This window comes from Pogonomyrmex barbatus, unplaced genomic scaffold (assembly GCF_055798465.1).
Source record: "Pogonomyrmex barbatus isolate J1 unplaced genomic scaffold, ASM5579846v1 scaffold1, whole genome shotgun sequence".
Taxonomy (NCBI): Eukaryota; Metazoa; Arthropoda; class Insecta; order Hymenoptera; family Formicidae; genus Pogonomyrmex; species Pogonomyrmex barbatus.
The window spans coordinates 26,548,112-26,561,244 of NW_028297098.1; the positions used below are offsets into that span (position 1 = coordinate 26,548,112).

The 13,133-nt window shown below is 34.7% G+C and overlaps 5 protein-coding genes across 5 annotated transcripts; all 5 read left to right on the forward strand.

Moving 5' to 3' along the window:
• Nucleotides 1-15: 15 nt before the first annotated feature.
• LOC105432609 (odorant receptor 82a) lies at nucleotides 16-2,530 on the forward strand. Its single transcript, XM_011647496.3, has 5 exons — nucleotides 16-840; nucleotides 1,045-1,144; nucleotides 1,770-1,880; nucleotides 2,058-2,213; nucleotides 2,284-2,530. Exons 1-5 carry the CDS (start codon nucleotides 47-49, stop codon nucleotides 2,335-2,337), a joined length of 1,215 nt encoding a protein of 404 aa, XP_011645798.2. The 5' UTR covers nucleotides 16-46; the 3' UTR covers nucleotides 2,338-2,530.
• A 1,049-nt stretch (nucleotides 2,531-3,579) lies between these two features.
• Nucleotides 3,580-5,509, forward strand: LOC105432602 (odorant receptor 85c-like). Its single transcript, XM_089076358.1, has 4 exons — nucleotides 3,580-4,437; nucleotides 4,650-4,749; nucleotides 4,851-4,961; nucleotides 5,086-5,509. The coding sequence occupies exons 1-4, from the start codon at nucleotides 3,623-3,625 to the stop codon at nucleotides 5,362-5,364; spliced, it is 1,305 nt and encodes a 434-aa protein (XP_088932484.1). The 5' UTR covers nucleotides 3,580-3,622; the 3' UTR covers nucleotides 5,365-5,509.
• A 491-nt stretch (nucleotides 5,510-6,000) lies between these two features.
• On the forward strand, nucleotides 6,001-7,464 carry LOC105432594 (uncharacterized). Its single transcript, XM_089077180.1, has 3 exons — nucleotides 6,001-6,702; nucleotides 6,948-7,180; nucleotides 7,263-7,464. The coding sequence occupies exons 1-3, from the start codon at nucleotides 6,001-6,003 to the stop codon at nucleotides 7,372-7,374; spliced, it is 1,047 nt and encodes a 348-aa protein (XP_088933306.1). The 3' UTR covers nucleotides 7,375-7,464.
• Nucleotides 7,465-8,431: 967 nt separating this feature from the next.
• LOC105432587 (uncharacterized) lies at nucleotides 8,432-10,205 on the forward strand. Its single transcript, XM_089077239.1, has 4 exons — nucleotides 8,432-9,037; nucleotides 9,210-9,442; nucleotides 9,811-10,009; nucleotides 10,146-10,205. The coding sequence occupies exons 1-4, from the start codon at nucleotides 8,432-8,434 to the stop codon at nucleotides 10,203-10,205; spliced, it is 1,098 nt and encodes a 365-aa protein (XP_088933365.1).
• Nucleotides 10,206-11,038: 833 nt separating this feature from the next.
• LOC105432579 (uncharacterized) lies at nucleotides 11,039-12,920 on the forward strand. The gene is made up of 4 exons (XM_089077306.1): nucleotides 11,039-11,823; nucleotides 12,416-12,431; nucleotides 12,638-12,793; nucleotides 12,867-12,920. The coding sequence occupies exons 1-4, from the start codon at nucleotides 11,039-11,041 to the stop codon at nucleotides 12,918-12,920; spliced, it is 1,011 nt and encodes a 336-aa protein (XP_088933432.1).
• Nucleotides 12,921-13,133: the final 213 nt, after the last annotated feature.

The window sequence follows — 13,133 nt, forward strand, 5'->3', positions numbered from 1 at the left end:
ATCTATATTCTAAAGGAAAATAATTAAGCTAAAGGTTTCGAGAGCAATGTCAAGAAACGATCCTATACTATTTAGAAATCAAAATTATAAATCTGACACCGAATACGTGGTGAAGGTGGCCAAGACCCTGTTAACGCCCATTGGTATCTGGCCGCTATATCGAGGCAACTCTAGATCCGACAAGATCAAGAATTATATCCAGACGAGTTTAATATTCTGCTTGATGTGCTTTCTGCTCATTCCACACGTCATATATACCTTCTTCGACGCGGAGGACCTGACCAGATATATGAAAGTCATAGCCGCTCAGGTATTCAGCTTGCTCGCCATTATTAAATTCTGGACGATGATCATCAACAGGGAGGGCATCAGATATTGCCTGCAGCAAATGGAAATTCAATACAGGGATGTGGAGTGCGAGGAGGATCGGTTGGTGATGACGAAGAATGCCAAAATCGGCAGACTATTTACCATAACGTATTTGGGATTATCATACGGCGGCGCATTGCCTTATCACATAATCATGCCACTGCTAGCAGATAGAATCGTCAAAGAAGACAACACGACGCAGATACCCTTGCCGTACCTCAGCGACTATATTTTCTTCGTGGTGGAAGACTCGCCCCTCTATGAGATCATCTTCGTCTCGCAGATTTTAATCAGCAGCGTCATCCTCTCTACAAATTGTGGCGTTTACAGCTTAATAGCCACCTGTGTAATGCACAGTTGTTGCTTATTCGAAGTCGTACGCAGGCAGATGGAAACGATCCTCAATGGTGGAACCGACAATCTCCACGAGCGACTCGGAAGAATAATCGAAAACCACATACAAGCCATCAAGTAAGAAAGTTTCAATTTACGCATTATGTGCTTCTGTAAATTTTTTCATTGTGGTTAAATTAAATTGCATACAATGTTGCGATTATATATTATGTTACATATTAAATAACTAAAAAAGAAATAAAAAAGTAATTGGAAAAGAAAACAACATTTACGTAGTTCACGTCAGATTTATTTATCTTTGGGTAATAAAATGTGTTACAGATTTGCAGAGATGATTGAGAAATCATTAAATATTGTTTTTTTGTGCGAAATGGTTGGCTGCACTATTATTATATGTTTTCTGGAATTCGGAGTTCTTAAGGTATCTCTATAAAAGTTATTAATTATTATAATAATTATAATAAATTATATATCATCGAAATTATTAGTCATTTTCCCGCCGATTGATTCCTTCATCGCGCTTACTCGTGAGTGGCTGTCATCGCAGAGATCGTTTTGACGGTTGTGTTGTAACAAAGGGTTAATGGTGTAACAATATTATATAACTTTATTCAACATAAATATTTGCGAAATGAAGAAGATTCGTCTTTGTCCCATGTCTCTATGTTTATTTTTTGAGAAGTCGCCTTTTAAAAATCTGCAGGTGCCGCCTTGTGAAAAAAAACTGTGAAAAAACGCCGCGTGCCTTCTTAGTTTAGATCTTCACACTTCTTTGCCTTTCCAAAAAGTGTGAAAACACTTTATAGTATAAGCGTTTTGAAATCCGATACGCCGTCACCGTGAAAATGTATGCGTGCGCCAACTATTGGATGGATCGATATCGATTGCGATTGCGATCAATATTATCAATATCTTTTTAATAGTATGATATAATTTTTGCTTATTTTGTTTAAAAAAATAAATAGCGCGCGTAGTATCTAATTAAAATAAAAAACACACAAAAGTGAAATAAAATATAAAACTATATTTATACAAATTTATTTCAGGAATGGGAAGACGGCAAGATCTTACCCATGGGTACATATTTTGTTCTAATGACATCTATATTCGTAAATGTTTATATTATATCTGCTATCGGCGATCGCCTTAAAGAAGAAGTACATAATTTTTTATTAAATAACTTATATTTTATAAAATTATCTTGTACTTTATTATACTATTATCTTAGACTTTAAAAAATAAAAATTTCACACGTTATCCATAAAATTTGAATTATAAAATAATAAGATTAATTAATTAATTGATATGTGATGATTTGTTTGTTCCTCTTAAAGAGCGAAAAAATAGGAGAATCGTCATATTCGATCTATTGGTATGATTTGCCAACAAAAATCGTAAGCGATTTAATTCTGATAATACTCAGATCAAGCCGCCCATCAACCTTGACAGCTGCGAAAATATTTGATCTCTCCCTTCAAGGATTCTGCGAGGTAATTAATTGTTATAACATTTTTCCGAAAATTGATATAATATCTGCTATACGTATCATATGTGTTTCAGGTTTGCAAAACATCAGCGGCGTATTTCAATTTTATACGAGCGATGACAACATAAATTTTCGAATAATATCGCATCGAATAATATCGCATAAAATATCAAGTATCAAATATCTATAATAAATACTAAACTGTCACTAAAATATAATATATTTCACTTTTTTTAACGTAAACAAAACACTTTTCTGTCGAATAACAAATTGTATTACTAACAGTTACTTAAATAACATGTAATTTCCATATATATCTTTATATCCACGATTCTATCTTTTCTTGGAAAAAATTTATTTAAATTACAGCTTTGTACTGCACCCTTCTAACTTCACAATTGCGTAATGCGTATTCTTTGTTTAGAACTTTATTTATTGTCCTATCATTATTTTTCCCCTTTCGAAACTTTTTTTTATTCGAGTATTATCACAGTTATTTCGTAAAACGTAAATTGTAAGTAATATAAAATTACTGTTATTGTAAGTAATATAAAATTGCTACTGGTATTGTAAGTAATATAAAATTACTACATTCAATTTAAATTATAAGTTTGCTTATAAGAACCATTTCAATAAAATGACTTACCGAGATATAAATAATATGGCGCTGATATGTTGAATAGTGAAGAAAGCGCAATTGACTTTATAAAATTTTATGTGTATAAATATCAATATCTTATGTATATCTCTTATATATGTTTTGCATTATATTTATCTTTTGATTATAAATTATGCAGGTTTATGTATATAAACTGCTCATTTTTATCAAAGTTAAGAAATATATAGAGAATGGCAAATTATTTACTATAAAAAATAATATTATTTAAAATTTAAATGATTTTAAGAATTTATAATTATAACAATCTTTTAATATACTTGAAAAAGTTTGTATTTGCAATATCAAAAAATATTAGATATTATCAATTTAACTTTACTACTATTAACTAATTATTAACTAATTTTTTATTCTGATATTTTTGCAATTAACTTAAAAACGCGCACATTTCGAATTAGACTTCACAGCGTATATTTGCTAGTCGAGATATATTCACAGCTCCGAACACTGTACGCTTTTACTCCCGATAGCTCAACAAAGTAAATCTGCCTCTCCACAATAGCCTCCACAGCGCCTGCGTAGTCACTGAAATCATACATATTTTTTTTTCCCACTGGAAATTACGGCAGTTCTCGGAAGAATAACTCTTATTGAAAGCTCTCCGCGGAGAGCCGAACTTTTCGCACGCAAGTGCCCACGGTTAATTTGCGTGCCACCCGATCAACAATTCCACGGTCACCACTTATCGTCGAGAGTTGGGGGTCAAATGTGCGAAGTGATCGAGCAATTATAGAACGATGATCTCGACAATATTGCCGGCCGACGATCGCGCGCTGTTTCGAAATTTCAATTACAGATCCGATGTGGAGTACGCGATAAAAGTCGCCAAAATTCTCTTGACCCCCATTGGCATCTGGCCGCTTTACGGGGATGATTCCACTCTGGATAGAATCAAATACGTTTTGCAGACGAGCGTCACGTTCACTCTGATGTGTTTTCTGCTCGTCCCCCACGTTATATATACCTTCTTCGATGCGGAGGACTTGACCAGATACATGAAGGTGATAGCCGCTCAGGTGTTCAGCCTTCTGGGAATCATCAAATTTTGGACGATGATTATTAACAAAAATGATATCAAGTGCTGTTTGCAAGAGATGGAGATTCAATATAGGAATGTGGAGAGTGAGGAGGATCGACTGGTAATGATAAAGAACGCCAAGGCCGGCAGGCAATTCACTATGATGTATTTGGTGTTGCTTTATGGTGGAGCGTTGCCCTATCACATAATTATGCCTTTGGTGGCGGAAAAGATTGTTCGGGAGGATAACACGACTCATTTGCCTCTGCCTTATCTCAGCGACTACGTCTTCTTCGTAGTGGAAAACTGGAACTCACCTTTCTATGAGATCCTCTTCGTTATCCAGATTATATTCAGTACTATGATCCTGTCAACAAATTGCGGAGTTTATAGCTTGATTGCTAGCTGCGTGATGCATGCTTGTTGTTTATTCGAGATTGCTCGCAGACATATGGAAACGTTGTTGGTCGGTGGAACCGATAATCTTCATGAACGATTCGGCTGGATAATCACGCATCACATGCGAGCTCTCAGGTTGGAAAGAAAGTGAATTTTTCCAATAAATTTTTCAGTTGCTAAACATAAATATATATTTATTTATAAAAAAGATTAATCTAAATTTATTTTTACCAAATATTATTTTAAATGATATAAGTAATTTCTTATTCATCATATTATTCTATCTTTTTTATATACAATTACTCCAATTTATAATAATTATTTTTATTTCGCTATGTCTATTATAGATATGTTGAGATGATTGAAAATTCATTAAGTTTCGTCTTTTTATCAGAAATGGTTGGATGTACTATTATTATATGCTTCCTTGAATATGGAGTTCTCAAGGTATTTCGATGTATCTCTTAATTGGTGGAGTAATTTTACTTTTTTATTATAATCTTAAAAATAGATTATATAAGAATTTTTCTACATAAATTTTTTTTTAGGAATGGGAAGACAACAAACTATTTGGTGTGATTATATATTTTATATTAGTAATTTCGATTTTTGTAAACGTTTTTACCTTAGCAAGTATCGGCGATCGTCTCAAAGAAGAGGTAAAATTTATTAATCATAATTTTGAAGCAAATAATAGATAATATAGTCATTACATAAAGCTAGTTAATTTAATTATTGAACATCGAGCTCGAGATTTATGTCTGATATTTTGCCTTAATAAAGAGTGTAAAAATTGGAGAGGCATCGTATTCCATTGACTGGTATACGATACCAACGAAAAATATAAACAGTTTAATTATGGTGATGATAAGGTCGAATCGTCCGTCAACTTTGACAGCTGCTAAAATGTTTGATGTCTCTCTTTACAGTTTTTGCGACGTAAGTATATATTATCATATTAATCTAAAAATTAATATATGTTCGCTTAATGTTCACAAATGTTTACAGGTATGCAAGACGTCAATGGCGTATTTTAATTTTATTCGAATGGTTACAATGTAAAACATGATTATTCCAAATACCATTCTCTGAAATATTAATTTTTTATCTTGTTTAAAATATATTAAAATTTCTTACCTATACTTAATCACAAATATAAAAATATTATATTCATTTTTCTTTATTCATATTTATCATTTCAGCGACATTCATTAAAATCACATTACGAATCAAATGATGAATCAATTATTTGATTAATTCATCAACATTTAATTAAAGTAACATTAAGACTATTTCCGGATCAGTCATTATAGCCGCATTAATGCTCATTATTAACATGCATCATTTAATACATTTTTACAATTATATTAATATTGTATTCATATTTATATCGTATGTACTAAAACGTTTAATATCATTATTATTAATCAATATCACAAAACTCTCGGTCATGGTTCTTCCATTTCACAGTACACGATCAAACTATAAACTACAATAAACTATAACTACAATAAAGTCGACATCTTAGTTCGCAACCGCGTGGATTGCATCCCCTCCGTCCTAAAGTTTCTCAAGGCATTATTAATATCCTCTTGCTCCGTCTACAACTGCGCTTTTTTTTTTACCCCACCGGAACCTTCTACAAAGTATAAGACATAAATGTTTACAGACTATCTTAATCATTCGGAAAACAGCCAGATGTATCATCTTGCGCATGCGAGACCGACGATCGTCAACCCTATCATTCTGGCTGTCAGTCAACGTCAAGTTACCATAAAATTAGTATCATTAAAAAAGAAAAAGTGTTTCCATTTAACGCAAACTCGAGTCGCTGCAGCTATGGACGACTCGAATCTCGCGCAAAAAAATGAACGTCTTTTAGATTTTCATTATGCCGCGTATATCAGCTTTATGTTGCTGAAGCCGATCGGTGTTTGGCCATTGCGACCTCGCGCAACCACATTGGAGATCATTGTCCGTGGCTTTTCGATCGCTGTCGCCACGATTCTTCAACTTTTTATGATTATCCCATGGATTATATGCATAATCGTCGCAAAATGGAGCTTCTACGAGATTATTAGGACCGCATGTCCCTTAATATTCGCGATAACCGTCTTCATACGATATTTGCTGCTGCTGTTCCATCGAGATGAGATCAAATTGTGCATCGATCGCGTAGCTGAAGATTGGAGTAACACAATGATATCTGAAGATCGCAAAATCATGCTAGAAAATGCCAAATCAGGACGTTTCTTTGGCATATTATCGATGACATTTATGTACGGCAGTGGTTTACCTTTCGCCAGCATGCCTTTCGTATTGTCACTCTTTGCTGCCGAAAGTAACATAACGATCAGAGAGTTACCCGTTCCTTGCGAACTAATCTTTCTGGACGTCCAGGTCAATTTGTTGATGTACGACGTTGAATTCTTTCATTAGAAGACACAAAGTTACTCATTAGTCGATCATTTTCTTATAATTATCCAGATTTTCCTCTCCCTTTGTCTTTCTATCATGACATATAGAACTAAACAGGATTTTTAAATAATAATTTAAATAATTAATTACATTCATTAATAAAGTCTATATCGAATTGTAAATGGAAAGTTATGAATTTTACGATTTTTTAAATTTATTACGTGCAGGTCAGTCCGGTTTACGAAGTGACGTATATACTGGAATTTTTTACATTTTTCGTTTTGTATGCCGTATTCTGCGGAATTTGTAGCTTGACCGCAAAATTTGTCATGCATGCATGCGGTCAATGCGATATTCTTATATATATTTTAGAAGAATTGATCGATGGTGGCGATCGAAACCAGGGTACTCTTGATCAAAGGATCAGCACCGTTATATTACGTCATCTCCAAATACTTAGGTTAAACGCACGATTGCTTTTAATATATATAAATAAACGTATTTTTTTCTTGCAGTGTCTACAAACATTTTATAAATTTCAGATTCATTTCTGCCATAGACAAGGTACTGAATGAGATATGTTTAGCGGAATTTGTGAATGCTTCGTGCAATATATGTTTACTTGGTTACTACGTTATTATGGTATGTTATTAATTAATTTTGATATTTGATAATTATCTAAAAAATAATGAGGAAATTTTTTTTAATACTGTTGCGTGTAGGATTGGAATAATCGGGAATCAATGCTACAGATTTATGTATATGCCCTTGCTTTTGTATCGATTACTTTTAATATATACATATTTTGCCACATCGGCGAACAGCTCGTAGAACGATGGCAAAAAATCGGTAATAAATGTTACATGATCGATTGGTACCGATTGCCGCAAAATAAAGCACGTAATTTAATTTTCCCAATTATCATGTCGAATTATTCGGTTAAACTTACTGCCGGAAAAATGCTGCAAATTACTATAGACACTTTTTCTAACGTGAGTAAATTTTACATTAATTTTGAGTTATGTATGTTTTTATTTTTATATTTTTAGTGTATAATTTTATAAAAAATTATTTAAACATTACGAATAATAATAATGTTTTACATTGGTACCGATGCTCTAGATTTTGAAAACATCAATGGCATACCTTAATATACTTCGTGAAGTTTCCTCGCGGGAAATCATGTAAATAGCAACAACATTGACAAAAAATTTCTTAAGAAAATCGTAATATAAAATAATTAATATTTTCAAAAATGTGTGCGAGCGATCTGCTGGATGTAATACATAAGCTCATAGAGATATATAACAGTTGCGTGAGGCACAAAGTCATGTAAAAAAAAAAAAAAACTTTCAACATGTTGTAGAATTTTTCGAAGAAAAGGTCGGAAAATATCAGAATTACATTTTGTCAGTAACTTTACGATTATCCTCCAACAAAAGTTTTTTTACCACATCATCGTGGAAACCGCAGCCGTCTCGTCTCACCCTTTCCCGATTTGTTCCAGTCGCACCTGTCGTTTTCCCCGGTAAAACTTAACTTAATATATTAGAAAATGCAAATTACGAGTTTTCAAAGTCGCTTTTACGTGGCGAAGACGGGAGAGTTCATCGAACGAGCCGCGCATGTCTCGTGGTAAGAAATCGCGTAATCCTGATTTCGCGATCGGAACAGTAAAGACAAAGCCGGCGGCGGCATCACACCGTTGGAGATGGTCGATCGGAAGCGAGAGAACACATTTGTGAATACTCTTGCTGTCGGCGTGCGAACGAAGCAGAACGAGTCGCACGTCTTGGACTTTCGTTATGCCGTTCAGATAAGCGTCTGCTTGCTGAAACCAATTGGTGCCTGGCCGCTGGCCAGCGATGAGACGTCGAGGCTCAAAATCGTTCTGCATAAGGCGTCGATGGTGATCGTCACGTTTCTCCTGGTCTTCATGATCGTGCCGTGGATCATACTTATTGTGAAAGAGAAATGGGGCGTCTTCCTCATATTACGTACGATGTGCCCGCTGATCTTTACGACAACGGTCTTCGCGAGATACGTTCTGCTGCTTTGGCATCAGGATCGACTCAAGGTCTGCATCGATCGCGTGGCCGACGATTGGCGGTTCGCAATAATCGCCGAGGATCGGGATGTCATGTTGGCGAACGCTCGACTAGGCCGTACCTTTGGCATGGTTTCCGTGGTTTTCATGTTCAGTTGTGGAGCGCTGTACTACGCGTTACCCTTAGCCATGCCAAAGATGATCAACGAGGACAACGTTACCGTAAGATCGCATCCGTCGCCCTGTGAATTTCTTGTGTTTGATGCCAAGGTAAAACTTTCAATTTGATTGATGACGTAGACCTCTGGTTTAATTTCTTATTGGCGCTTCTTAGCGTTTATTCTTTATTCTTTACAATTTTAGGTATTGACTTTTTTTTTATAACATAGAATTTAAGCTTCAATCGTATTAAAATCATCATATAAATCAACTTATCACATAGGTTAGTCCTGTGTATGAGATCGTGTACTTCTTGCAACTTTTATCCGGTTACACTGCCTACAGTACATTCAGCGGCATTTGCAGCTTGATAGCCAATTTCGTCACGCATGTGTGCGGACAATGCGACATGTTAATATCGATTTTTGAAGAAACCGTGGACGGCGGCAAGCACAATAGCGGTTCCATCAAAGATCGAATCGCCATCGCGATCAATCGGCATTTGCGTCTATTAAGGTAATCCGACTAATAAGATTTTTATTACAACAATTACACTTGATAACAATTAAAATTTTATTCAGACAGCAGCGATGTTTTGAAGTTTTATTAGAGACAATTTTCCAGATTGGTTTCTAACGTAAGCAGCTTATTTACCGAGATATGTTTTGTGGAATTCATAAGCGCTTCGTGTAACATATGTCTCCTCGGCTATTACATCATTACTGTATGTTAAATACAGTCTAGAAGAATAATTTTGCACACGTATTAATATTTTAAAATTACAGCGATCGCTAATTCCTTTTCGTATTTCAGGATATGAATAATAACGAATCATTTGTGCAGATCGGTATGTTTACCTTTGCACTTTTGTCGACTATTTTCAGCATATTCATGTTCTGTTACATCGGTGATTTGCTCAGAGAACGCTGCCAAAGAGTGGGAATCGCTTGTTACGCGATCGAATGGTACCGGATGCCATCCAGGAAGGCACTTGAGCTACTTATGCCGATGGCAATGTCTCGATATCCTATGACACTTACCGCAGGAAAAATGATAGCAATGACACTTTCTACATTCAGCGACGTGAGTAATATCGCTTCGCGTTCTACACACGCGAGGTATAATTAAGACTGCTTGAAATAATTACGTATTTTATACATACCGCATCGCAATACGTTTAGATATTGAAATTAGTCTGTGTTAAATATTGTGCCGGTAGATCCATATAAAGCCGATAAATCCGAATAAAATATGTACTGAAAATCTGGAAAATGCTTGAGAAATTTCTGAAAATAGAATATTGTATCGTAGATCTTAAAAACGTCAATGGCCTATTTCAATTTACTCCGTGAATTTTCCTCGCGAGACATTACAAGAACATAAGGTGCAACACATACGTGACGTGATGAGGTGACATTCCGAAAAAAAAACTACTATGCTTAGAATATTTATATAGCAATTTACAATTGTCGATTATAGCTTGATAAATTGTGCACGTGTTAGTAAAGCACTTAAATAAATTATTACTAAAATAAATTATTTCTCTTAAAAATATGACAATATTTTTATATAAGTAAAACCTATAAAATAGCAGAATTATGCTTCAAAATAGCAGAGTTGTGCTTCTGTATTATTCAGACAAAGATAAGATAAAAGTTTTTGCCTACATGTTGCCTGATGAAGTTGGGGTGAAAGTACCGTTCTTTGTTCCCTTGAAAAATAAACGTTCCCGTGATTCAAGTTACAAAGTCAAAGTTTCCATCGTGTACATCCAACAACATGAGAAGTTACATCGTGTGTAAAATCAATCGCGAAACTTCTTTTCGATGATTATCCCGTCTCTCTTGAGTCTCTTTAATTTTTAAAGCACGCAGGCGCAAGTCGTCCGAGGGTTTGTATCCCATTTGACATGTACAAGTCAAATTGCAACTAGCAAAATCAAACCATACACAAACCTAAACGTATCTCGATTTGAGTCCAGCAGTTCACTAAAAATTTCTGTTTCTTTTCAATTTCTCGTATATCCGCTTTCTCCGTCGCGATCAATCACTTTAACATTAGGAAAGGAGAAGCTTGATTTTCGCAGAAAAATCGTGCAGTTGTATCATCAGGATGATCCTCAATAAACATCACGAGGCAGACGTGAAATACGTCGTCGAACAAAGTAACGTTATACTTCGTATGCTGGGGATCTGGCCATCGACCGACAGACGACCGGACATTATCGAAAAGATCACGAATATCGTTCTCGTGATCATCTGCTATCTGCTTCTGCATTGCGACATGGTACCGGGTGTTCTTTATTACGCGTTCGTCGATGATGAGCCGCGCGAAAGAGTGAAGATGATGCCGCCAATCCTGTACTCAATCATGGCGATCGCCAAGTACAGTAATTTGATTATCCATGAATGCAATATCAGAAGCTGCCTGCGGCACATCAAGGAAGATTGGAAAACAATAGCCATTGGTAACGAGCGAGAAATGATGCTGAACAAAGCCAGCACTGGAAGACGATTGTTCATCTTGTGCTGCACGTTCATGTATTGCGGTGGATTATCTTACAACACGGTAGTGCCATTGTCAAGAGGGAGTATCGTTATCAATGAGAATATCACGATTAGACCGTTTTCTTGCCCCGGTTATTACGTTTTCTTTGATCCGCAAAACAGTCCCGCCTACGAGATCGTGTTTCTCCTACAAGTCCTTTGCGGTTTTGTCATATGCACAATCACGGTGGCGATTTGCGGCCTCGCCGCTGTTTTCGTGATGCATGCCTGCGCCCAGATGGAGATCTTGATGCGACTGATGGAGAATCTTGTCGACGAGAATGAATTTGGGCAACGGAACGTCAAAGCGAAATTGGCGCTCATAATTGAACATCAAATAAGAATACGGAAGTAAGTATTTTCTTTTATCATATCATTCTTTTTCGTTATGTGGAAGATTATTAAATAAATATACCCAAGGATATGAGATTACTCTAAAAATGTCTATAATTCTGTAATCGATTTGAATGTTAAATAGGTAACGATTAATATGTTAGGAAAAATTTATGTACTTATATTTTTTAAACAAAAGCGAAATGCATCCTTTTCCGTTTTCAACTGCTGAATCAAGAATGTACTCGATAACTACATTTTAGTTTCTTGCAACTGGTGGAGAATACTTTGTGCTACGGTAACTTGGTCGAAATAGTGGGGTGCACCACGATCATATGTCTCTGTGGATATTGTATAATAAGGGTACGAAAAACACGCAGGCAAATGCAGGCAATTATGTTTAAGCGCACACAATGCGTGTCGCAAATACAAACTAATTTTATTCTCAGGAATGGGAGGATAGAAACGTACCGGCCATGATTTCGTACGTAACAGCACTCACGTCTGTCATTATTAATATTTTTATTTTATGCTTTATTGGAGAGTACATAACGTCGCAGGTAATTTAAAAATATTTTATATCTTGTAAAATAGTTGACATTGTTTTCAGACATATTAATGAATACGTAAATGAAATAATAAATATAAACAATAAAACATTAATTGTAAAAAAAATTTACTCCCATATATAAAATTGTATATATTTTCGCAATTTTTATTATAATTCCTTTTATTATATTCTTGCAAAAATTATTCTTGTTAATTTTACAAACAATATAAATATTTGTTTGCTATCTTCTGAAAAACATGAGATATTCTTGATTGTCTACAGGCAGAAGAAGTGAGCCTAACTTCTTGTACACTGAATTGGTATCGTCTTCCGACAAACATAGCACGAGATATGATATTACTAACAGCCGCTTCAAATGTTGCACCTCGAATTACTGCTGGAAAATTTATCGATCTATCCTTCAGAACATTTGGTGATGTGAGTGAATATATTTTTTATTAAGTAAAGATTAATTATTGAATTCCTTTAAGAATTTAAGAAATCATTTTAGGTAATTAAATCGTCTGTAGTTTATTTTAACATGCTTCGACAACTTACCGAATAAGTAGAATTGAGATTAAATCTTTTTTTTTACATAAATGTATGTCTATATATTTTAATAGATATATTAAAAGATTTACTATCACTATTAACAGCAATGGTATCAATTACAAAAGGTAAATATTTTTATTAAATTTAAATACAATAATGTTATGCAACAAATATTAATTCAAATTTTTAAATATTCACTTATATGTTACATAAATATTAAAAAAAT

Excerpts from the sequence above, each read along its gene's own strand:
- LOC105432609 (XM_011647496.3), top strand. The coding sequence starts at position 47 with ATGTCAAGAAACGATCCTATACTATTTAGAAATCAAAATTATAAATCT. Across the intron at positions 841-1,044 it reads AACCACATACAAGCCATCAA|ATTTGCAGAGATGATTGAGA; the intron begins GTAAGAAAGTTT and ends AATGTGTTACAG. Across the intron at positions 1,881-2,057 it reads GCGATCGCCTTAAAGAAGAA|AGCGAAAAAATAGGAGAATC; the intron begins GTACATAATTTT and ends TTCCTCTTAAAG.
- LOC105432602 (XM_089076358.1), top strand. The coding sequence starts at position 3,623 with ATGATCTCGACAATATTGCCGGCCGACGATCGCGCGCTGTTTCGAAAT. Across the intron at positions 4,750-4,850 it reads TTGAATATGGAGTTCTCAAG|GAATGGGAAGACAACAAACT; the intron begins GTATTTCGATGT and ends ATTTTTTTTTAG. Across the intron at positions 4,962-5,085 it reads GCGATCGTCTCAAAGAAGAG|AGTGTAAAAATTGGAGAGGC; the intron begins GTAAAATTTATT and ends GCCTTAATAAAG.
- LOC105432594 (XM_089077180.1), top strand. The coding sequence starts at position 6,001 with ATGTATCATCTTGCGCATGCGAGACCGACGATCGTCAACCCTATCATT. Across the intron at positions 6,703-6,947 it reads TAATCTTTCTGGACGTCCAG|GTCAGTCCGGTTTACGAAGT; the intron begins GTCAATTTGTTG and ends TATTACGTGCAG. Across the intron at positions 7,181-7,262 it reads CGTCATCTCCAAATACTTAG|ATTCATTTCTGCCATAGACA; the intron begins GTTAAACGCACG and ends TATAAATTTCAG.
- LOC105432587 (XM_089077239.1), top strand. The coding sequence starts at position 8,432 with ATGGTCGATCGGAAGCGAGAGAACACATTTGTGAATACTCTTGCTGTC. Across the intron at positions 9,038-9,209 it reads TTCTTGTGTTTGATGCCAAG|GTTAGTCCTGTGTATGAGAT; the intron begins GTAAAACTTTCA and ends CTTATCACATAG. Across the intron at positions 9,443-9,810 it reads CGGCATTTGCGTCTATTAAG|CATATTCATGTTCTGTTACA; the intron begins GTAATCCGACTA and ends GACTATTTTCAG.
- LOC105432579 (XM_089077306.1), top strand. The coding sequence starts at position 11,039 with ATGATCCTCAATAAACATCACGAGGCAGACGTGAAATACGTCGTCGAA. Across the intron at positions 12,794-12,866 it reads CCTTCAGAACATTTGGTGAT|GTAATTAAATCGTCTGTAGT; the intron begins GTGAGTGAATAT and ends AAATCATTTTAG.